The 26,583-nt window shown below is 40.6% G+C and overlaps 1 protein-coding gene across 5 annotated transcripts in view; it reads left to right on the top strand.

Annotated features, from left to right (window-relative positions):
- homer1b (homer scaffold protein 1b) overlaps positions 1-26,583 on the top strand; it is a 118,375-nt gene that overhangs the window by 591 nt on the left and 91,201 nt on the right. The window contains exons 2-4 of one of the 5 annotated variants that reach the window (XM_061986522.1): positions 2,549-2,674; positions 4,254-4,362; positions 11,210-11,547. In XM_061986522.1, coding sequence (XP_061842506.1) covers positions 11,543-11,547 — 5 coding nt within the window. In that variant the 5' untranslated portion in view covers positions 2,549-2,674; positions 4,254-4,362; positions 11,210-11,542. Of the gene's footprint in view, positions 1-16; positions 117-2,548; positions 2,675-4,253; positions 4,363-11,209; positions 11,548-26,583 lie in introns of those variants that run through there. The other 4 variants (XM_061986521.1, XM_061986524.1, XM_061986526.1 and 1 more) reach the window with 4 other exon arrangements.

Genomic DNA, 26,583 nt, shown 5'->3' on the forward strand with positions numbered 1-26,583 from the left:
ATGCTTTTGCGTCAAAGTAAAGAAAAATATTAATTTAACTAATCTCAATATTGAGATTTGAACGACAAAATAACAATAATTATAATGGAGATCAGCATCTAAAAGAAGACAATAAGGTGAGAAATACAAATCTAGTTTATTATTAACTAGGTTTAGGTAATATGTAAAAGTGTCTGGTAGTGTATTATAAATGGCATGAAACTGAGGTAAAGTAACAAAGCATCAAGAAGGAGTATTAAATTATACAATAATATGTTGATTTTATATAGCAAGAAAGGAGAAAAGAAAATGATTGAGAAGTACCCAAAAAAGAATCCTCATAACAAATGCCTGTGCAGTTTTTTTAATTAAAGAGTTAAATACATTGCCAACCGATCAGTTAACAACTTTCTAATCATCCATCCATCCATCCATCCATTTTCTACCGCTTATTCCCTTCGGAGTCGCGGGGGGCGCTGGAGCCCATCTCAGCTACAATCGGGCGGAAGGCGGGGTACACCCTGGACAAGTCGCCACCTCATCGCAGGGCCAACACAGATAGACAGACAACATTCACACTCACATTCACACACTAGGGCCAATTTAGTGTTGCCAATCAACCTATCCCCAGGTGCATGTTTTTAGAGGTGGGAGGAAGCCGGAGTACCCGGAGGGAACCCACGCAGTCACGGGGAGAACATGCAAACTCCACACAGAAAGATCCCGAGCCTGGGATTGAACCCCAGACTACTCACCACCTTCGTATTGTGAGGCAGACGCACTAACCCCTTTCCACCGTGCTGCCCACTTTCTAATCATATAAAAAACTTTTTTTTTTTTTTTTTTTCATTTTATATGCTTTTTACTTTCTAATCATAAAATGAAAAAAAAAAGTACTTTGTCATCTGACTGATTTAAGACAAAGTCTTGATAAAAATAAGAATGTTCTCAATTTACATTTTTGCTTCATATCTTCATAAACATCCAACAAGTCAAAGCTGAGATAATTAACTTATTTTGTGTGCTCAATCATGTTTCTAAGGCTGAGTTTAAGATAACTTATGGTCCCAGTGAGCTCAATTACATGTTTGTCCCTCTGTGAGGCAGTGCAAACCTATCGTGTGTGTGTGTGTGTGTGTGTGTGTGTGTGTGTGTGTGTGTGTGTGTGTGTGTGTGTGTGTGTGTGTGTGTGTGTGTGTGTGTGTGTGTGTGTGTGTGTGTGTGTGTGTGTGTGTGTGTGCGCGCGCGCGTGTGTGTGTGTGTGTGTGTGTGTGTGTGGTGGAAGGAAGGTGGAGCTGGGGATATATATTTTTAAATAAGTTACAGGTCTGCAGAATTGTCTTTTTGAGCTAAAAAAATAAAGATCCCCTGGAATGTCCCCTGTTATGCAAAATTCACTTTTTGAATGATCCTACCAGTAATATATGTCCCTCAAGCCCAGGGCTAAATTAGGGCCCTAAGCAGAATTACACAATTTTTCTCACACTTTTACATTTTTGTGAAACAATTTTTATACTTTTTTAATCAAACTTGAATATAATTTGTTTATGTTTTGTACTAAAACAAATTCATGGGAAATACATTGTTTTAAATAATGTATGTTTTAGTGCAAAATAACACATTTTACATACATTTGCAATCCAACCTGGGATAAAAATTACGACCACTTGGAACAGTAAAAATGTCTGGAGAATTTTTATGTGATGGAGCAGGAAGGGGCTAGGAATTTGCGGTATCATTTAATATGAAGCGCCCTATCATTCATTTATTATTTTTCATTTATAAGTGCATCTTCATGCAAAGCAGGGTCTTTCAAGTGGAGCCTGTTGACGAGCTCCTGAGAGAAGAGGCACTCAAACTATCGCTTTTAAAGCTCCAGGTTTCAATGTACTGCAACATCATCATTCTTCACAGAACGCACTTTTTGGTAAAACAAAAAAAAGAAAAGAAAAAGGTTTTACTACACTTCTTAAAATAAAGAGTGGAGCTTTGCAAAAAATCTATGTGTTTTATCATTTTGTTTACTTCAGTGAATAGGCTAACCTAACATGTTAGCTTTGAGACTGTAAATGTGAGCACTATAGCGCACATAGCTAAGCTAATTTAATGTTGCTATGACGTCCTTCTCTCCCACTATTTGAAGAGTCTAAGTGACTCTGTGATTTTTTGAAGGTTTATTACGCAAATGCGGATATGCGCCAAAAACATCCCTCTCTTAAACACATCCATTTCTGTATTTTGTTCCTGCTGTTTTTGAAATTTGTATCAACCGTGTGAACTTTGTTATTGCAATCATATACATGAACATGTAAGACTAAACAGGCAAACGTCCGTGATGTAGCAAGGGAAAGCTAGAACCCAGGCCTGTTATAAGATGTCAGTGACCTCTCTTAAATGAAAACAATGAGCTGCATCCTGTGTGTTTGTACATTTAGTCTGAGAAATCTAAATAACTGATACAAATGTTATTTTTTGTCATCGGTGTTATCTAAGATGACATCTTATACAAATCTTCATTTTTGCTGGTGTCCTGTGCTGCCCAACCAATAAACTTGGTCTTCACCACCAGGACCGGCCCCCGGCATAAACACTCCATGCGGTTGTTTGGAGCCACAATAACCATGCGGGGGCCACATGGGTATGGCGACCGGTCACTTCAGTACCTGATCATCAACACGGTTGACATCCCCTGCAGGTGTTTGCTTGTACTTTTGTGGAATTAATCACTAATCGCTAATTCAACATCGCTTAGAATGCTGTCATTGTTCCAATCGTGACAGATGTACGGTTGTATTTAAAAAAAGACCATATTATTTAGGTATTTATTATAACCAAATTCTTTCCCCAAAATATATTTCTAATGAACATAAGTTCTTTTCAGAGTTTTGCCCGTTTTTGTGTTTTGTTTACTTTTTCAAATGTCGAAGCGGCATGGCACAGGTGCCAAACTCATGGCCCGAGGGCCACATCCGGCCCGCTACATTAATTCAGTGGTCCACTAAAAGCTGGACATGTGTGTCGATAAAAGGCACTTATCATTTTTGCTCAAATTTGCAAAGATTTTGACAGAAAAAAATGGGATGCAAAAAGCACTGAAACCCTTTTTGAAATGAATTCTATAAAGTTAAAGTCCTAACGATAGTCACACACACACACTGGGTGTGGTGAAATTATCCTCTGCGTTTGACCCATCTCCATGTTCACCCCCTGGGAGGAGAGCAGTGAACAGCAGCGGTGGCCACGCTCAGGAATCATTTTGGTGATTTAACCCCCAATTCCAACCCTTGATGCTGAGTGCCAAGCAGGGAGGCAACGGGTCCCATGTTTATAGTCTTTGGTATGAACTCACAACCTTCCAGTCTCAGGGCGGACACTCTAACCACAAGGCCACTGAGCAGGTCAACATATAACAGCTGAACTTTAATATCTGCTAGTCACCTCGACTTCTAAATGCAAAGAAAGTTTGCCATCAGTTTGTTGGCATAAGATACGATAATAATCCAATGAATTGTGTAATAATGTCATGAGACAATTTAACATACATTTCTATGGTTTTGCAGTTCGCTGTAACTGAAATGAGTTTGATGCCCCACAAGTAAATTAAAGGCATCTATGATTAATTTAATCATTTCTGACTTATATACATGTTACAATGTTTGATACTCAAAGCATCAAATCATTAGGTCTATGCATTGTTTTACTTGATTGTATTTTGTTGATGTCACTTCCTGTGAAGATGGACAGAAATGGAAAGAGCTCTAGCGGTTTTTGGACCATTTTTGTATTCTTCCCAACCGCAGTTTTTGACTATAATTCCAGATCTGTTTGCTGACAACTCTGGTGAGAGAATCGAACTCCGATCTAGCAAGACAAGCTACGGTAACCACTGAAGCCAACAATGGCAGCTACAAAAATAACAGATCATGACAGATTGTACAATGTTAAATAATACAGAACATTAATTGAAGCTCACCAACAAGTTATTACATGTTTTTTCCAGCCAATACTTGCCCTTCTTTCAAAGAAGAAGTGAACTTAATGTAAAAGTTATGGTGTGAAAGAACTAACAGTAAGAGACAAGGAGAAGGGGTAGGATTAAATATAAGATTTGCTTCTCCCTACTTCTTTTCAGGTATGTTAAGATATATAAATGTAGCCACTTGATGTTCCTTAATGTAACTTGCTCATTAACATGCCTGAAACAAATAAATCATAACCATTTCGGCGTTAGGTTGTTTGCACATTTGAATGCTTCTGTTCACTTGGTTTTGCAGTCTGGCTTTGTCGTGACGTCAAAGCGAGGTGGACGTACCTATTTGGACATGACGCTCTCAGCCAGAGGAGTTCCTCCCCCTCTACGTCAGGACACGAGGAAACAAAAAGGTAGAATAAAGTAGTATTTGCAACATGCAGTGCCATAAATGCTGCTAAAAGCAGCTTTTTAATGCAGAGTCTGAACCGATCAGTGTGTGCAGGTGTACCTAATGTTGTTTCCGGGTGAATCTATATCATTTGTGAAGTTTATCTTGTCTGGAAAAAAAATAGCGGTGTTGACTTAAAGATATATATTCAATCTGTACATTTTCAAAATATCAATTATGATACTTTTGGATAGGGTGGGGCGTGGTTTCATTTGTAATCTGGGAACACCTCTTGAATCAAACATTTTGCAGAGACTCCAAAAACGGGGTATAAAAGTGACTGTGGGGCAGGTTTTACACCAACACACCTTCAATACGTATTATTTAAACCAGGGGTTCTTAACCTTTATGACATTGGAGACCAACTTTTCAGGGAAACATTAACACTGAATTAATAATTTTACTCTTGAATTTATTAGTAATCAACCATTATATCTAATCTACTTACAGTTTAAAAGGATACACCTTGTCAAGTGATATGAAAGCATGAGTTAATCACAAAGATTATTATCAAGGCTTAGGTCAGACTGATTCCAAAACTAAATACCAATCAGATATACTGCAAAGGAAGGGATTCATAAAAACTGATTAGAAAAAAATGAAATACAATTACTAAAATTAAAAATATCAAATAAAATAAAAGTGCAAATGAAACTACAGCGTCATCACTTTAGTCATATTTTTTGCGCTTAACAAACTTCTCTATGACTTCAGACTTCTTCTGTTTGTTTGATATTGTCATTACTGCCACAAGTGGTGGAAAAGTCTATTACAACTGAATACTGCTGCGTCGCATACCGACCACAGTTGAGAAACAAATATTTTTTGGCGGCCCACGAGGGGGCGCTCACGGCCCAACAATGGACACCTCTTGACCACAAGGACTAGTGTTTTAAATTTAGATCAAAATCCTCTAGGAACTGCACCTTTTTGGGAATTTTTGCTTATAATTTAAAACAAGAACACATTTTTTTGGGTCTTTTTTATGCATTCTAAATCGTAAATAAACGCTACAAAAAGTCAGCGAGCAAAAGAGATAATGGGAGTCGCTCTATTTTGCCTATAAAACACTCTAAAAACATCCAAAAATCTCAATCAATGTTTTATATATGTATATGTATGTATACAATAACTATATATGTAATGTAGTAACACGCACTGTGGCACATATTAACTTGTAATATTTGCATATTTTGGTTATTTTAAGCATACAGTGATGTATTAATTTCACAGATGCATCATAGCCACCCACAACAACTACTACTAATCATGCAGACTTCATGAGAGACAACGGCTCCTTTAAGACAACTGATTATCCAGAACCTTATATTTTTTGAGCCTGAATATACAGAGGATGAGCTACAAGTTTTAGAAGACAAGTGATAAGCAGATCAGTACCGAGCAGCAGTATTGCCAAGTGCTCAACAACAAATATAAACTATGAACATAATACAACAATCACGTACTGTACAATGTCTGCTCTCACGGGTATGCCGACTGATGGGATGTTTATATCTTACTGTTTAGTTGAATAATTAATCATAATCCTCCCGCAGGTTAACAAAAAGAATCAAATGAGGATTTTTTGTGTCTTCCTGCCACCCACCGTGTATAAGATTGATGTCAAAGTTGACCAACCTTTTGGTTTATAGCCACAACCTTGTACTATACAGGTGAGAGACATGATTTATAATGTAGATTTAAATGTATATTTAATTTAATAAGTCCCACTTTAAAACTCATCTTTGCACTCTAGCTTTTAAATAGACTCCGATTTGGAACAGTTGACATGTTGCTTCACTTTTCTGCCCCGCTCTACTGCATGGAGAGGTTATCAGACTGGAGGAGGCGCTAGCTGCTCTAAGTCATGGACCACTTCTCTACGACATGGAAGAAGACCTCCTACGACCCTCTGCTTGCCCTCAATGGACTGGACTCTCACATTATAATGAATATTGCAATAACTGTATCCAATCTGCATTCATAGATCCATGTTGATGTCCGTGTTGCCTCTGTTTAACAGCCATACAAACTAAGAACTCTTCGAAAATTAAATCAATTATTCCATCAAAGATTATCTATTTAGCCCTTAATCACAAGTGCCTCAAAGGGCCGCACAAACCCCAACAAATACAAACCCCGTTTCCATATGAATTGGGAAATTGTGTTAGATGTAAATATAAACAGAATACAATGATTTGCAAATCATTTTCAACCCATATTCAGTTGAATATGCTACAAAGACAACATATTTGATGCTCAAACTGATAAACAATTTTTTTTTTTTTGCAAATAATCATTAACTTTAGAATTTGATGCCAGCAACACGTGACAAATAAGTTGGGAAAGGTGGCAATAAATACTGATAAAATTGAGGAATGCTCATCAAACACTTATCTGGAACATCCCACAGGTGAACAGGCAAATTGGGAACAGGTGGGTGCCATGATTGGGTATAAAAGTAGATTCCATGAAATGCTCAGTCATTCACAAACAAGGATGGGGCGAGGGTCACCGCTTTGTCAACAAATGCCTGAGCAAATTGTTGAACAGTTTAAGAAAAACCTTTCTCAACCAGCTATTGCAAGGAATTTAGGGATTTCACCATCTACGGTCCGTAATATCATCAAAGGGTTCAGAGAATCTGGAGAAATCACTGCACGTAAGCAGCTAAGCCCGTGACCTTTGATGCCTCAGGCTGTACTGCATCAACAAGCGACATCAGTGTGTAAAGGATGGATATCACCACATGGGCTCAGGAACACTTCAGAAACCCACTGTCAGTAACTACAGTTGGTCGCTACATCTGTAAGTGCAAGTTAAAACTCTTATGCAAGGCGAAAACCGTTTATCAACAACACCCAGAAACGCCGCCGGCTTCGCTGGGCCTGAGCTCATCTGAGATGGACTGATACAAAGTGGAAAAGTGTTCTGTGGTCTGACGAGTCCACATTTCAAATTGTTTTTGGAAACTGGACGTCGTGTCCTCCGGACCAAAGAGGAAAAGAACCATCCGGATTGTTATAGGCGCAAAGTGTAAAAGCCAGCATCTGTGATGGTATGGGGGTGTATTAGTGCCCAATACATGGTTAACTTACACATCTGTGAAGGCGCCATTAATGCTGAAAGGTACATACAGGTTTTGGAGCAACATATGTTGCCATCCAAGCAACGTTACCATGGACACCCCTGCTTATTTCAGCAAGACAATGTCAAGCCACGTGTTACATCAACGTGGCTTCATAGTAAAAGAGTGCGGGTACTAGACTGGCCTGCCTGTAGTCCAGACCTGTCTCCCATTGAGAATATGAAGCCTAAAATACCACAACGGAGACCCCCGGACTGTTGAACAACTTAAGCTGTATATCAACCAAGAATGGGAAATAATTCCACCTAAAAAGCTTAACAAATGTGTTTCGAGTCTTAAAAATGCGATTTGGGCCACTTTGGCCTGCAGTGTAAATGTAGTCAATGACGACGTTCACGCTGCAGACCAAAGTGGGCCAAATTAGACATCTTTGAAATCAGATTTTTCCCAGCTGACTGTTTACACTGCAAGTAAAATGTGATCTTTGTCAGACTCCAGTGTAAACGCGCATGTGGCCCCAATGTGGCCTCAACGTCACTTGCATGCGCAGTGCGATAAAGTGAGAACAAAGGAAATTGACCAAGGAAAAAGTCGCTACAACTATCAAAATAAAATACAGGTCGCCACTATAGATATGGTCGCTACGCCTTAAGAATTTAAAATTAGTGTTTTTTTTGCATGAAAATAACTTAAAGTAATATAATGTATGAATGTTGTTCTTCTGTTGTTTGATACTTTATATTAGTTTTGGATGATACCACAAATTCGGGTATTGATCCAATACCAAGTAGTTACAGGATCATACATTGGTCATATTCAAAGTTCTCATGTGTCCAGGGACATATTTCCTGAGTTTATAAACATAATATACATTTAAAAAAAACGAAAGAAGATGTCGTGATGCCAAAAATATCAATGTAATCACAGTAGTTTCAACTTGATACGCGCCTGTAGTTGGTATCGTTACAGTGGATGTCAGGTGTAGATCCACCAATGGCGTTTGTTTACATTGTGATGCCGGTGAGCTACGGTGTGTAGTAAAGCATGTTTAGCTATTCCTCGTCCTGCAGGGATGATACTTGTAAGAAACTTACTTTATTTGTCGCCATGGAGGCGAGGATTAGTGATTTAGAAGGAGCTAAAACACTTGACAAGTGATGCACCGAAAATTTGGTCATTTTAAACAGACTTTGCTCAGCGAAACCGGATGTTATGAAATATGACTTCCACTGGCGACTGCGTCTTTCCCTGCGCACACGAGAGTGACTCGCCCAAAGCTGACGAAAAAAGTCACATACGGGAGTCGCATTCAGGTCGCATTGCCGTTTAGACTGAAGTCACATTTGAAAATGTCATATTCCAATTGGATTTGGATTACCTCCCGATCTGGCCTAAATCTGATGCAAAAAAAACCCGATTTGAAACACTTTGGAGCATTTAGACTGGCAAAAAAAATCAGATCTGTGTCACTTGAGGACAAAAATATCCAATTTGGTGTGCAGTGTAAACGGGGCCAATGTCTTGTGCTGCTGGGTATAGATGCAATGTAGGGTTATTTCAACACTTTTCGGTACTTTTCTAAATAAGGGGCACCACAAAAAATGGCATTATTGGCTTTATTTTAACAATAATGTTTCTTATTGCAATCCAAGAACAATTTTGTCCTTAAATAAAATAGTGAACATACTAGACAACTTGTCTTTTAGAAGTAAGTAAACAAACAAAGGCTCCTAATTTGTCTGCTGACATATGCAGTAACATATTGTGTCATTTATCATTCAATTTTGTCAACATTATTAGGGACAAGCTGTAAAAAAGGATTATTAATCCACTTGTTCATTTATTGTTAATATCTGCTTATTTTCCATTTCAACATGTTCTATCTACACTTCTGTTAAAATGTAATAATCACTTATTCTTCTGTTGTTTGGATACTTTACATTAGTTTTGGATGATGCCACACATTTGGGTATCAATCCGACACCAAGTCGTTACAGGATCATACATTGGTCATATTCAAAGTCCTCATGTGTCCAGGGACATATTTCCTGAGTTTATAAACATAATATGAATTTTTAAAAAAGGAAAAAAGATTTTGTGACGATAAATAATATCAATGTAATCATAGTAGAATCGACTAGATACACTCTTGTATTTAGTATCATTACGGTGGATGTATTTACTCTTTAAATGTTTTATATTACTGACTCTTCAAATATGTTTGTCTTAATGTCTGTGCAGCACTTTGTGAAATCTCTATTGTTTTTTTTAAATGTGCTATATAAATAAAGTGGATTGGATTGGATGTCAGGTGTAGATCCACCCATGGCATTTGTTTACATTTAGGCACGCTAGGTTTTGTTAGCGGTGAGCTATTGTATCCTCCTACGGTGTGTAGTGAAGCATGTTTAGCTATTCCTCGTCCTGCAGGGATGATACTTGTAAGAAACGTACTTTATTTGTCGCCATGGAGACAAGTATTAGGGATTTAGAAGTAGCTAAAACACTGCCGACTGCGGATGGACGTTCGCCTTATGTCTTAAAGCACCTCTTTCTGAGGGCGTTTCAGTGTTATAACTTCACCTTTATCGTTAGTTTTTAAGCCAAAATGCGTCCATTCTCCCTTTTCTGTCTACACACTGTGTCTGCTTGTTAGTACTCCGTGATTGTGCGCTGCCGAACATGCTCCTCTTCTTGTAAAAAACAGCAATGTCCCGACGTGACGAGGCGCCGTCATGCCCAGGAACCGGTACTTTTCAAACAGTATAGTACCGTTTTTGATTCATTAGTACCGCGATACTATACCAGTCCCGGTATACCGTACAACCCTAATACAATGACGTAATGACTCCCATTACCTCCATTGTAGATGACTTTTGCTAGCTCGTTAGAATGCTTTTAATAAGTGTGTAAAGATTGTGAATATATCCATTTTCTACCGCTTGTCCCGTTCAGGGTCGTGGGGGTTGCTGGAGCCTATCTCAGCTGCACTCGGACGGAAGGCGAGGTACACCCTGGACAAGTCGCCACCTCATCGCAGGGCCAACACAGATAGACAGACAACATCCACACTCACATTCACACACTAGGGCCCATTTAGTGTTGCCAATCAACCTCCCCAGGTGCATGTCCTTGGAGGTGGGAGGAAGCCGGAGTACCCGGAGGGAACCCACGCAGTCACGGGGAGAACATGCAAACTCCACACAGAAATACCCCGAGCCCGGGGATCGAACCCAGGACCTTGGTATTGTGAGGCACAGGCACAGGCACTTGCACTAACCCCTGCTCCACCGCGCTGATAGACAAAAATCCCCCCCCAAAAGTGCAGTTTTCCTCACAATGCCTCGAAAAGAAACGAGTCTCTTGAGCGCCCCAGTGACGTCACTGCGGAGGACGGTTGCGGTGACGTGGGAAGTTCAATAGTGACACGCTGCTCCGTGGGAGGGAGGCGGATCATATGCATCATCATTATCACGGCAGACAGATGTGGACGCCCAATCAATACACGATGCGCCTTTACGTTGTTGACGATGTATGGCGTCAGTATAAATGATACATATCAGGTACTGCAGACAATGATCTTTTTTAGAGACGTGCTAATGTAACGCGTGGGCAGAGTGGGGGTGTCGCCTGTGAGCCAATGGTAATAAGGGAGAGGGAGGCGGGTGGACGGTGTGATGCTGCCGCGCATCATCTTCTGCCTCTGGTTTGTCTTCCACAGTCCACGCAGCGAGGCTTCTCCACCCTCCTCCACCTCCTCCTCCTCCTCCACCACCACCTCCAGCTCGGATCCGCCGTCGACCGCCCGTCGCTGCTTCTCCCGCAGGAAGAGCTGCAGCTGCAGGACACGGTGCCATGCGCACGGCGACGTTTCCGCGTGGGCCCGCGCAGTGACAGCCGCGGGGGATGGAGCGCTCGTCATCGCATTCCTGCAGACGCGACCGACGGTGATCTAGGCGGGAGGCTGCGTCGTCCTCACCCATTCAAGACTACGTCTTCGTCTCCGGGGGAGATCGCTTCTTGGTGACCAGAGGAACGCACATAAGCCTCAACAATGGGGTAAGTGATTTTTTTATTTTTTTTAATCAGCGCTTGGCTCACATGCAAAACACTGCGAGGACACCATGTCATGTATGCATCTTGTTAAGGTTTCTTATATTCATGTAACCAATGGACTTCAGGCCCTGCGTGGAAAGTTACCTCCATTGCAGCAAGTTTGTTCCCAAAGTAAGAAGTCATTATGGCCTCCATTAAAAGCCAATGAAAATGCGCCTTTAAACAAGCCAATATTAGCTCACATGGCAGTTTGTCTAAACCACAGGTGTCAAACTCAAGGCCCGGGGGCCAGATGTGGCCCGCCACATTATTTTATTTGGCCCCTCGAAAGCCTGGAAATAATATTTATCGGTAAAGTACTGTAACTTTTCTTACGAAATGTGTTCTTTCTATTTTGGGAGAGAAATAATATTGTGTTAACTTAAATATTGTCTAATTATGCCAAAATATATTATCCAACATGCAAACCATTTTTTAAATAAAAACACATACTAATAATAATGATATCCATCAAATTGTGCAATGTAAAAGTGCATTTTCATGCATCACACTTTATATCGGAATACTTTATTTTGACATGCGCAGCACAGACCGTAAACGGAAGTACAAGAAGAGGAAGCAGTGACTTCCGCTGTAAACAAACACAGCTCTGTGCATTTCTGCCTGTCCGACGTCACGTTATTTATCCCTAAAATGTTCCTTTGATTTGCTACTTTTGTTTTACCTCTCTTTTTGAAATGGAGCTGTTCTGGGCGAGATATAACGCTTAAAATACATTGGAAAAGTTATCGCCCTCTAGGCATCTGTGCAAATGTTGGAAACAGCCCCTTTAAATGCTATTTCACAGTAAAGTACTGTAATAAAAATTTACTGTAATGTTACAAAGGACTGTAAAATCCTTATGTTTCACAGCAATTAACTGTTATTTTACAGTACTGTAAAAACAAAAAATACTGTTACTTTGCAACAAATGACTGTAAAAAGTTTCACACCACTTAACTGATATTTCACAGTAAAATACTGTTCTGCTAGTCCTCTGCAATATCACAACAATTTACTATAAATTCAAACTGATTTGTCCCTTAAAGGGATCCGTAGACTACGTTCCACACTCTTGTACAGTAGGTGGGCGTATGTTGTTAAACCGAGAGAATAATGACCTCTATTGTGAAGTTACAGCATGTAGTTCTAACTGCATTGTAATTAACTGTAAAATCACAGTTACAGTAAATGTTGATGTAAAGATATTAATAAATAATAAAGTAATAATCAAGCCTGTGAATTTACAATGACATTGTCTATGGTGTACTGTGCAGTTATCCCACATCACATCACTCTTAAAAGATTGCAGCTTCACTACATGAAGGATTTTTTCTTCCACAATTTTTTTAAAGCATATTCTACCATTATTTGGTCCTAAATTAAGCATTTTCAAGCATAACATGACTAAATAAACTACAAATATCAATACTACAGTAGTATTGGCCACTATGGATGAGACCAAACCAATCAGAGCGCGCTGTTCAGTATCGTGGCCACTGATTGGCTCAGCGTCAGGCGGCATTACTATGTTAGATTAAAATAATATTAATATGACTAAAGGGTGTTATGTTATGTCTAGAGGGCTCACATAATGTTGAAAAACATATTTACACAGGGTTTTTATGCTCTCGCTATGAAATATTTAATCTATGATTCCTGCTTTGCGGAAATTCATTTATGGCGGTCATGTCCGGAACCAATTAACAGTGATAAACGAGGGCCGGCTGTCCTACTAAATCAGGGGTGTCACTTGTTTTTGTCAAGTGCCACATTGCAGTTAGGGCTGTCCTTAGAGGGCTGCTTGTCACAGCGAATAATATATGAATTTGCCTATACATTTGAATATTATATATTTTTTTATGCACACTGTAAAAAAAAAATCTGTATAATTTTACAGTAAAAACTGGCAACTCACTCACCGGAATTTTACTGCAGTAAAAAAGTTTTTTTTTACAACATTTTACAGTAAATGGAAAAACTGTCCGCTTAGTGGCGTGAATTTTACTCTAAAACAGGCCTGGGCAATTATTTTGACTTGGGGGCCACATTTAGAGAAAAACATGTGTCTGGGGGCCGGTATATCTATTGTTAAGAAGACTTATACAAAACCTCACAATAATGTCTGATTGAATGCTAAAACGTTATGACAGACCGCCTTAAAAAACGTAATGGAATTTTACATTTTTCTATGAACGATAAAACACTGAATATTGACAAAATATGAACGTCACACCCCCTTTCGATCGACATATTTTACAATCAAGTAAATCGCAACAAAAATGCAACAAACAGTGAAATAGGAACGCGAAGGGTACAAAGTAAACCCACCTACAATCTGATATATCACTAAGCTTTAGAACTTTGTTGTGAAAATCTCCTTCCGCGTCTGTGGAAACGCTTCCCGCCCACACTGCTTGGTGCCTCGTCTGAGCTGCTGTGACTTAGATGACCATAGTAACTAATTAGATTACCATAGTAACTAGTATATCAGCCATAAGCGCAGATTCCAACCATTTAAATACTTTGTATAGTTCAAGACTTACGGTCGTTAGAAAACATCACTGCACATCATAATGGCAGCTACACTTTCCATCTTAAAGATCTAAAAAAAATATTTGGGAATGTCCGGCGGGCCAGATTGAAAAGCTAAACGGGCCGCATGTGGCCCCCGGGCCTTAATTTGCCCAGGTCTGCTCTAAAATGCGACTGTGGTTTTACAACGTCTTACTGTAAATAGAAAAACGGCACCACTGTTGTATTTGAAAAAAAATTCTGGCAACTGGGTTGTCAGTTTTTTACCGTAAAAAAATGTGTCACCCTTTTTCCTTTTCCAGTAATACACGGTAAAAACAACAAGTGTAGATTTTATCTTGAAAAAAATGCTCAGTTGACAGAATTTTACTGTAATAATAAAAAAAAAAAGTTATTTATTTATTTATTTAAAGTTAATATGCTGTAGAAAAAACACCATAAATTTAACCCTTAAAATCTACAGTTAACAAGTTGATAGTTAACTCGCTTTGAAATCATAGTTCAAGCAGATATCTACAACATTTGTTTTAACTTTAACCCCCAAAGTTGTTTGGAAAGTCTGACGATACAATATTTTGTTGCGATATTGGTTAATATTAAAGTGGAAAAAATGTGCAATTTCATGCAGTCGGTAAATTTTTTTCTGTCCAAGCGGAAATAACAAATTCATTTACTAAGCAAAGATATGGTACCTTATTGACGCATATTTTTTCCAGGCCTTCAAGGGCCATATAAAATGATGCGGTGGGCCAGACCTGGCCCCCGGGCCTTGAGTTTGACACCTGTGTACTAAATAGAACTTTCCGTCAGTTAAGGAACATGGATCCCATCTGGTTTACCTTCATTTTCATTGAAGGGTAACATTCTCGGAATCCTTCAAAATAAACCATCATAAAGTGCAGACAGGAAGTGACACACAAACATGCAAATAATAACGCTGTGTCGCCGTCACGCTCCCAGCCGACAATATAGACAGTTAAGTAATATTCCAGCAGAGGGGCACGGGCGACGACATTTTCTCCAACATTCCCAGACGTCTGCGCTGTGACGTTCCGTACATCCTGTTCCGGGTGGTTTAGACGCGGTGGGAATCTGGTGGGCTGCAGTGCTGCCCGCTCTTCTTGTGCCACATAGTGGCATCCTGTCTCCATGGCAGCAGCTGTGACCTTAAATATCTCTGACAACAAGATGTACCTGCTCGGTGCGCAACGGTGCCCCTTGCCATGCCTCCCACGGCCCCCCACCCATCTCCAGCCCAGTGGTCCGTAACCCCCACCATGCCGTCCTTTCATCAACAGATGTCTCCCACAGTTTATTGGGATTAATGGCACAGCGGGCGGTTGATAATATGGCGCTAGGCATGTGTGCATTTTAAGCCCAAACTCCTGCCTTAGCTATAACACACAGAAAGGTGCTCTTTCACACCTCCCACAGTGTGGGCAGCTCATCATCTGTATAACCCACCGTCTCCCACCCAGCATCACTGAGCTCTGCCACGCTGGTGACTAAGTTCCTGTTATGCAACCGACTCAATGAGTCAATTGATCCTCAATGGAACATTATCAAGTGCGATTGAGAGCACAATGAGGACTCGTGCGTTAAGTTACCTGCATGGGAGGATGTGTCGTTCAGTGGTAATGACACCATCAAAGCCACATTTTACACGCAGAACTTTAGTGGTTCACGGGAAAGATGGCACAGATTACATCCAATGAGGAAACCATCACAGTCAATGTCTGTTATCACGGCAACGGGTCAGCATTGACGGTGTACAACACAGGTGTCAAACTCAAGGCCTGAGGGCCACAACGGGCCCGCCCCATGCTTTTATGTGGTCCTCCATATCATTTTATTGTTATCCGCCATATCATTTTATCGCGGCTGGCCACATCATGTCATTGTGGTCTGCCACATCCTTTTATGTGGTTCGCCATATCATTTTATAGCGACTGGCCACATCATTTTATTGTAGTCCGCCATGTCAATTAATGTGGTCCACCATATCCTATATTTGTGGCTGGTCACATCTTTTTATCATGGTCCCCTATGTCATTTTATTGTGGACTGCTACGCCACTTTAATTGGCCCTTCCCATAATTTTAATGTGATCCTCCATATCATTTTATGTGGCCCGGCCTGCCACAAATTTTATGTCGTCCATCACGTCATTTATGTGGCCCGCCATGTCATTTTACATGGTCTGCCACATCATTTACGTGGCAAGCCACTTCATTTTACATGGTCTGCCACATCATTTACGTGGCCAGCCACATTTTTTTAAATTGGCCTGCCTTGTCATTTTACATAATCTGCCATTGACATGTCTGTGTAATCATGTTTTGTTTTAAGTCATGTTTTGTTTAGTTTCTGGCTTTTCACTCCCTTGTCTTGTTTGCATGATTACCCATTCGTTTCACCTGTTCCACGTTTGGACTCATTGTGCACTCTTGTTTGTCACCATAGCAACCATTAGTTTTCACCTGTCACGTCACGCACCTGTTTCACGTTTTGAGTCACGCACCTGTTTTCGTTAATCATGTCTGTGTTATTTAAGCTTTTCATTTTCTGTTGTTCGTCCTGACGACATCCCTGCATTCTACCCCGCATTCTTACCACTGTCACACTCTATGTACCTCTGCGCACTTCATGCCATGTCAAGTAAGTTTTGTTTTGATTCATGCCACAGTTAGTGTTTTGTTTAATTGTTCATAGTTTCTGCCAATGTGCAAGTTTTGTGTTTATAGTCTAGTTTTGTACCTCCGCCCCTGTGCGCACCTTTTGTTTGATCATTTCTTTGTAGTTATAGTGTTAAATAAATCATGTATTTACCTTCACGCCATGACTGGTCCAAATGTTCATTTGCACCACGGGAGAACAAACCACGCCACAGTCCAAGTCCTGACAGCCATTTCATTTACATGGCCCGCCATGTCATTTACGTGGCAAGCCACATTTTTTAAAATGGCCCGCCATGTCATTTTACATGGTCTGCCACATCATTTCCGTGGCCAGCCACATCATTTTATTGTGGCTCGCCAAATAATTTTATATGCCCTACTACATAATGGAAGTGGCCCTCCACAACATTATTTTAACTTGGCCCGCCTTGTCATTTTACATATATGTCAAAGTCAAGGACTTGATTAGTATTAGAACCGGCCCTCCACGTCATTTTACATGGTTTGCCACATCATTTACATGGCCAGCCACATTTTTTAATTTGGCCCGCCATGTCATTTTACATGGTCTGCCACATCATTTACGTGGCCAGCCACTTTTTTTAATATGGCCCGCCATGTCATTTTACATGGTTTGCCACATCATTTACGTGGCAAGCCACAATTTTTAAAATGGCCCGCCATGTCATTTTACATGGTCTGCCACATCATTTCCGTGGCCAGCCACATCATTTTATTGTGGCTCGCCAAATAATTTTATATGCCCTACTACATAATGGAAGTGGCCCTCCACAACATTATTTTAACGTGGCCCGCCTTGTCATTTTACATATATGTCAAAGTCAAGGACTTGATTAGTATTAGAACGGCCCTCCACGTCATTTTACATGGTTTGCCACATCATTTACGTGGCCAGCCACATTTTTAATTTGGCCCGCCATGTCATTTTACATGGTCTGCCACATCATTTACGTGGCCAGCCACTTTTTTTAATATGGCCCGCCATATCATTTTACATGGTTTGCCACATCATTTACGTGGCAAGCCACAATTTTTAAAATGGCCCGCCATGTCATTTTACATGGTCTGCCACATAATTTCCGTGGCCAGCCATATCATTTTATTGTGGCTCGCCAAATAATTTTATATGCCCTACTACATAATGGAAGTGGCCCTCCACAACATTACATGTGTCCCACCATGTCATGTATGTGGCCTGCAAAAGTGTTCTACACTTTATTATCTGATGTTCCAAGCATTTATTTTTGGATATCAAAAATAAACACTTAAATATCTGCTCGTCATCTTTACTTACAATTTCAAAGTAAATTATCCATCAATGTAATAATCAAAAACAGTTGCCTTTGCAAATTATGTGACAAGGCAAATATTTGTTTACATTCATACATATTGACTGTTACATGTGGCCCTCTGAGGGCAGCCATAATTGTGATGTGGCCCTCAAAGAGTTTGACACCCCTGGCATACATCTATAATTATCTGCCTACCCTCCTGAAAATTTAATTCATTTATTAAAAGTCCTGTTATATACTATTTTTAAACTATTTCAGATACGTCTTATGGGTCCCTCAATAGAGACATTTTAAGTGTGTTGCCCCATGTGGGCAACTATCCAGAGCTAAAGACAGTGGAACCTCCATGACAGTGCAACCTTACATTTACAAACCCCTGGCAGCCATTTTGGGCTTGCTCATATTGAAGAGATTGAAGAAGCCGGCTTCGTACCACAGCAAGTTTTTAATTGTGACGAGATCCAACTTTTCTGGAAAAAGAGGCTAAAGCAGACTTCACAGCGGAGGAGACGATTACCTCTAGTTCAGTGGCGCCTCTTCCAAGAGCACACACACAAACACACGTAATGTGTTTTAAATGTTTATTATTGTAGCAATACGGTTGTTAACGTTACGGACTTGTGTGGTTTCTGATGGTTTGTGAGGGCACCAAAGGGACTTCTGCGTGTGTGCGCAACTTGGCAGAGCAGAGCATACAGAGGACAGTTCAGCTTGTCGCTGTTGTTGTTGTTTAGGTTTGTTAATAAAGAGATAGTTAATTCATCACCTCCTTGTTATGTTTGTTTGATACACAGTACTGTTTGGCACTCTAGATTGTGTACAAATATGGACTTTGGTCAAGGCTAAAATGTATTATTTATATTTACATTGTTTTCTATGGAGAAATTTGCTTCAAATACAAACTTTGGTTCAAGAACAAATTAGGTTTGTAAATCAAGGTTGCACTGTAGTCGCCAAGAGAGGCTGAATAGCGGAGAACAATACCTTGCCAACGTTAGCAACACGCAACGAGAGCTGCATTGCTAACATTACATTTGCTGGAGAAACACAAAATTATAAAACTAGCAGCTCTTTCTAGCTGACTGACAGATAGTTGGACTAATTTTAAGATGTGAAGTGAAGCCTGTGGGCTCATCTAATGGGGAATTAGGTTTTTATTAAAAAAAACAAAAAACGTGAACTTCAAAAGCGAACATTTGAGCACTTCTTCCAATAACAAATGAGGCAGATGCTAGATTTTTTTTCTCATATTTAGTGGTCATAAACAAGCTCTAGGGACATATATTACCGACCGTTATAGCATAATTAAAAAGTCAATTTTGCATAATAGGGGACATTTAATTATATTTAGTGATTGAATCATTCATTATAAGGTAGTAGAACAGTGGGAGTTCTGTCCACCAGTCAGCTTTGGAAGATAACAATCATCAAACCAAAACTCTGCTTAAAGACTATTAAAGTCAATTATAAATCCTTATTTTTAGAGGACATTGTGCTGCTGATGCAATCACAAATGTCCAAAAACTTACATGAATGAGAGATTGAACTTAGTGGCAGTGTCACCTCAGTTAAATAATTAATTCCAAAAGACGAGGATAGAATTGTCTGAAAAAATAAATAAAAAAATTCCAACTCCAATTTCAAATCCAAGTCACCAACGAATGGTTACAATGGCAAACAGGCTAGTTTGTTAGCCGCCATGTTTGGTCTTACGATAACCAGGATGGCATACCAAAACCTGGGCAAACTCTCAGCAAAAATATTTGTAGAAAATGAAACCTACGAAAAGTGGGGCGTGCAGAAACTTAGACTTCCTTTTTATTGGCATTCAAATTTGAACTTTACAGCACAGATAACTGAGGTGGAATTCACATACCCTTGCATCTACGCCTGTGTATAAATACAAGGAATGCCGAAATGTTATTATTATATGATTTTAAGCCAGCACTATTCAACTGGCGGCCAGCGGGCCACATTGTTTCATTTGGCCCGCCGAACAATCACCCAAACAGGCTCGATGGAACCATTTAAGCTTGGGTTCCTCATGTATGCAGAACTCCCGCCACCCCGCAGGGGAAAACAACGAGGCATATGTGTCACAATAAAGCAGCTAAGGCAGACCTGGGCAGAATACGGTCCGTGGGCCACATGCGGCCCATTAAGATTTCCAATCCGGCCCGCCAGACGTTTTACACAGTTTTTTTTAGACCTTTAACATCAAAACTGTCGCCGCCATTATGATGTGCAGTGCTGTTTTTAAATGACCGTAAGTCTTGAACTATAGAAAGTATTTCAATGGTTGAAATCTGCACTTTCGGGTGTTATAGGAGTTATTACGGTAATGTACATCACAGCAGCTCAGATAAGGAACAAAACAGAGTGGGCGGGGTTGGTTTTCAGAGCAGCCAGCCCAAAACGCATGTGTCAGGAACAGATGCAGAAGCAATTTTGTACAACAAATGTCTGCATGAAAGTGATAATATATCATATTGTAGGTGTTTATTAAACTTTGCATTCATATTTTGTTACGTTTTTGTTGTGTTTTGTGTTAAAAGATGTCTATCGAGGAGCTGGTCTCAGAAGTAAAACTAGGCCACCAACTCAGTGGCCTTGTGGTTAGAGTGTCTGCCCTGAGATCGGTAGGTTGTGAGTTCAAACCCCGGCCTAGTCATACCAAAGACTATAAGAATGGGACCCATTACCTCCCTGTTTGGCACTCAGCATCAAGGGTTGGAATTGGGGGTTGAATCACCAAAAATGATTCCCGGGCGCGGCCACCGCTGCTGCCCACTGCTCCCCTCACCTCCCAGGGGGTGAACAAGGGGATGGGTCAAATGCAGAGGACAGATTTCACCACACCTAGTGTATGTGTGACAATCATTGGTACTTTAACTTTATTTTAATATTCAGTGTTTTATTGTTCATAATTAATATTGTAAATCCCAATTTCTTTATTTTCATGTACATTTTGGGTGTTCCATTCAGTGAAAAAACGTAAAATTCCATTCCGTTTTTTTGAGGTGGTCTGTCATAACGTTTTTAGAATTCTATCGGACATTGTGACTTTTGGTATTAGTGTTCCTGGAAAAAAAAGGGATCCAACGCATACTGTACAGCAGATTTTTACAGCTAAATGTGTATATAATTTATATACACATTTACATTGGCCCCCCCCAGACACATTTTTTTCTCTCAATGTGGCCCCTGGGTCAAAATATTTGCCCCGCTCTGAGCTAAGGGATAAGTAGAGAAAGACTACTCATTCAACCCTGAAAAAAAATCGAAATAAATTGCAAAAATCTGATTTTTAATGTATGAATGTATTAATGAGCAAATGCTCGAGTCATGGTTTTCTGGCGGACATTTAGCGACGGACATACCTGTATTGATACGGACAAGCAGCGACAATGGTAGACATCCCAGCGTGTAAGTTTCCTCACAAAACTTGGTCAAACATTTGTAAGTAGATATTGTGCAAAAAGATATTTAGTTTGTTTTGTATTAAAATTGCTGACTTTGTGATGCCTTTTGTATTCATGGTCATGGTTTTTTGTCTGAGAGCAACGATCAAACCTTGTTTAATACTAAAGTTGAGCATACAGTGTGTGCATTGTTTGATGTGGGTGTTGTTTAAGTTCTATATGTGTACACATTTGTAGTTTATTGTGTGAATGTATTAAATAGGGCTGTCAATGTTAATGCATTGAGGCATGTGATTAATAAATATATGAATCAATCAATCAAAATTAATCACACCATTTGTAATGACCGCACGTATACCCGGAAGTCTGCACTTATTGTTACACGATGCAAAGATAAGTGATGAGAAGCGCCCAAATTCACTTCAAATCATATTCCGATGGAACTTAGGATAAAAGTGAGGGAATTTGTTGGCATTGCAGTGAGGGAATTTGTTGGCATTGCAGTGACACCCTGCAATGAGGTGGCGACTTGTCCAGGGTGTACCCCGCCTTCCGCCCGATTGTAGCTGAGATAGGCTCCAGCGCCCCCCGCGACCCCAAAGGGAATACGCGGTAGAAAATGGATGGCTGGATGGATGCAGTGACACCATTTCTAATAATCGGCGCACAACAAGTTTAAAATAGCATCTTAAAGCAAAGCACATACAGGGTTTCTGTGGGGCATTAAAAAGTATTCCATTAATTATGCAAAAATTAACGCCTTAAATGGCATTAAAAAGCATTGAATTCGATATTCAGACGCATTAAAAAAAGTATACAATTGTAGGACTGTGCTGATAGTAGTAAGTCAGTCAGTCGACCGGTAAATGAAAATTAACTCAATAAAACGCTGTCGTCGATAAATTGCTGCGTCTGTCTGTGTTTCTTTCCTTCGGCTGCGGCTTTCAAACTGCATACAAAAGGTCTTGAAAGGTTTGAAAGCGTGAAAAGCGCTGCCTCCATAATGTAAACGAAACGGTTCCGGGGTCCCGAAATTTGTCATTCTATGGTGACTGTAGGCGTGCAGTCCTTAACTGTGACATCATGTCATGTTCAAGAGGACGCTGAGCTTGTTTTTTACACCACTTTCCTCAATCGTCTGCAGTAGTGCAGTTCAACACACATGAGCTAACATTTTCTTTTCCATATACAGTACCTTTATCTATAAAGTTCAACATTTAAAAACATATCAAAACATGAAATAACAAGGACCATTAAAACAAGTACAGAAACAGTACAATACAGCGCCAGGGGGTTGTTAATTATAGTAATTAGAGTAGAATGTACAAACACCGTTTCCATATGAGTTGGGAAATTGTGTTAGATGTAAATATAAACGGAATACAATGATTTGCAAATCATTTTCAACCCATATTCTGTTGAATATGCAACAAAGACAACATATTGGATGCTCAAACTGATAAACTTTTTTTTTTTTGCAAATAATCATTAACTTTAGAATTTGATGCCAGCAACACGTAACAAAGAAGTTGGGAAAGGTGGCAATAAATACTGATAAAGTTGAGGAATGCTCATCAAACACTTATTTGGAACATCCCACAGGTGAACAGGCAAATTGGGAACAGGTGGGTGCCATGATTGGGTATAAAAGTAGATTCCATGAAATGCTCAGTCATTCACAAACAAGGATGGGGCGAGGGTCACCACTTTGTCAACAAATGAGTGAGCAAATTGTTGAACATCCCACAGGTGTGCAGGCTAATTGGGAACAGGTGGGTGCCATGATTGGGTATAAAAACAGCTTCCCAAAAAATGCTCAGTCTTTCACAAGAAAGGATGGGGCGAGGTACACCCCTTTGTCCACAACTGCGTGAGCAAATAGTCAAACAGTTTAAGAACAACGTTTCTCAAAGTGCAATTGCAAGAAATTTAGGGATTTCAACATCTACGGTCCATAATATCATCAAAAGGTTCAGAGAATCTGGAGAAATCTCTCCACGTAAGGGCATGGCCGGAAACCAACATTGAATGACCGTGACCTTCGATCCCTCAGACGGCACTGTATCAAACACCGACATCAATCTCTAAAGGATATCACCACATGGGCTCAGGAACACTTCAGAAAACCACTGTCACTAAATACAGTTCGTCGTTACATCTGTAAGTTAAAGCTCTACTATGAAAAGCGAAAGCCATTTATCAACAACATCCAGAAACGCCGCCGGCTTCTCTGGGCCCGAGATCATCTAAGATGGACTCATGCAAAGTGGAAAAGTGTTCTGTGGTCTGACGAGTCCACATTTCAAATTCCATCCATCCATCCATTCATTTTCTACCGCTTATTCCCTTTAGGGTCGCGGGGGGCGCTGGAGCCTATCTCAGCTACAATCGGGCTGAAGGCGGGGTACACCCTGGACAAGTCGCCACCTCATCGCAGGGCCAACACAGATAGACAGACAACATTCACACTCACATCCACACACTAGGGCCAATTTAGTGTTGCCAATCAACTTATCCCCAGGTGCATGTCTTTGGAGGTGGGAGGAAGCCGGAGTACCCGGGGGGAACCCACGCACTCACGGGGAGGACATGCAAAGCCCGGGATTGAACCCAAGACTACTCAGGACCTTCGTATTGTGAGGCAGATGCACTAACCCCTCTGCCACCGTGAAGCCCACATTTCAAATTATTTTTGGAAATATTCGACATCGTGTCATTCGGACCAAAGGGGAAGCAAACCATCCAGATTGTTATCGACGCAAAGTTCAAAAGCCAGCATCTGTGATGGTATGGGGTTGCATTAGTGCCCAAGACATGGGTAACTTACTCATCTGTGAAGGCACCATTAATGCTGAAAGGTACATACAGGTTTTGGAACAACATATGCTGCCATCTAAGTGCCGTGTTTTTCATGGACGCCCCTGCTTATTTCAGCAAGACAATGCCAAGCCACATTCAGCACGTGTTACAACAGCGTAGCTTCGTAAAAAAAGAGTGCGGGTACTTTCCTGGTCCGCCTGCAGTCCAGACCTGTCTCCCATCGAAAATGTGTGGCGCATTATGAAGCGTAAAATACGACAGCGGAGACCCCGGACTGTTGAACGACTGAAGCTCTACATAAAACAAGAATGGGAAAGAATTCCACTTTCAAAGCTTCAACAATTAGTTTCCTCAGTTCCCAATCGTTTGAGTGTTGTAAAAGAAAAGGTGATGTAACACAGTGGTGAACATGCTCTTTCCCAACTACTTTGGCACGTGTTGCAGCCATGAAATTCTAAGTTAATTATTATTTGCTAAAAAAAAATAAAGTTCATGAGTTTGAACATCAAATATCTTGTCTTTGTAGTGCATTCAATTGAATATGGGTTGAAAAGGATTTGGAAATCATTGTATTCCGTTTATATTTACATCTAACACAATTTCCCAACTCATATGGAAACGGGGTTTGTAAAACACATATATGTATATATACACATATACAGTATACATATCAGTGACGTGCGGTGAGGTTCATGACTGGTGAGGCACTGACTTCATCACAGTCAGATTTACAAACATATGAACCCTAAAGAGTATCTTATTCACCATTTGATTGGCAGCAGTTACCGGGTTATGTTCAAAAGCTCATACCAGCATTCTTCCCTGCTTGGCACTCAGCATCAAGGGTTGGAATTGGGGGTTAAATCACCAACAATTATTCCCGGGCGCGGCGCCGCTGCTGCCCACTGCTCCACTCACATCCCAGGGGGTGAGCAAGGGATGGGTCAAATGCAGAGGACAAATTTCACCACACCTAGTGTGTGTGTGACAATCATTGGTACTTTAACTTAACTCTAACTTTACACATACAAACTGTAGCACACAAAAAAGCACATTTAATTAAAAAAACGTTATTATGGTCTTACCTTTACTTATAAGTGCGGGAACAGTGGTGTTCGTGTTGGAGGAGTTGTGAATGAATGAAATATGAAATCCGTGCTGCAGTCTGCAGGTGTACCTAATGTTGTGTCCCTGCAGTCGTTCACGGCTCCTCCGGCGCGAGCAATGTTGTTTTTGCACTTTTTGGCTTCTTGTTAAGTGACTTTTTTTGGGTGGATTCGGTTTTGCACGTGGAGGGTTTGGGTGTGGGCTTTGGTTGGTGTGGCGCTCCCGTCTGGGGTTGCAGTCTGCGGCGGAGGTGCATTAACCGGCACCAGGAGGCGGGATTACGCGAGCCTCACACAGTGCGTCTTCGCAGCAGTTTTATGATTGCTCAGCACCAGAAATACGTTACACACATACAGTTGTTGACAAAATACACTGTACATTATATACCTCAGCTAACTAAACTATGGAAATGTATAATATAGTTCATATAGCAATACGGTCTCACTACAGGCAGCAGTTAGCCGGGTCATTGCGCAATCCATGGTGAGGCTCAACTCAGTGACGTGCCTCAACTGGCTGCTGACTCACCGCAAGTCTCTTCTCAGTATTTGAACGGCAAATGTGAAAATTCAGCGATTTTGAATAAAAATAATCTAAAACTGGTGAAGTTAAATGGAAAATAACTTTATAGTATAATCACTGGATACATATAACAATTTAATTAATATTTTTTCTTTTTACATTTTTTTTCTTTCCATGATGGCAGGTGAGGCCCCGCCTCACCTGTGTATATATACTGTGTAATATATATATATATATATATATATATATATATATATATATATATATACAGTGAGAAGCTCTGTCATCCGGGGGGAGCTCAAAGTAAAGCCGCTGCTCCTCCACATCGAGAGGAGCCAGATGAGGTGGTTCGGGCATTTGGTCAGGATGCCACCCGAGCGCCTCCCTAGGGAGGTGTTTAGGGCATGTCCGACCGGTAGGAGGCCACGAGGAAGACCCAGGACACGTTGGGAAGACTATGTCTCCCGGCTGGCCTGGGAACGCCTCGGGATCCCCCGGGAGGAGCTGGACGAAGTGGCTGGGGAGAGGGAAGTCTGGGCTTCCCTGCTTAGGCTGCTGCCCCCGCGACCCGACCTAGCGGCGATGACCAAGAAGAACGCGGAG

This window comes from Nerophis lumbriciformis, linkage group LG12 (genome assembly GCF_033978685.3).
Source record: "Nerophis lumbriciformis linkage group LG12, RoL_Nlum_v2.1, whole genome shotgun sequence".
Lineage (NCBI taxonomy): Eukaryota > Metazoa > Chordata > Actinopteri > Syngnathiformes > Syngnathidae > Nerophis > Nerophis lumbriciformis.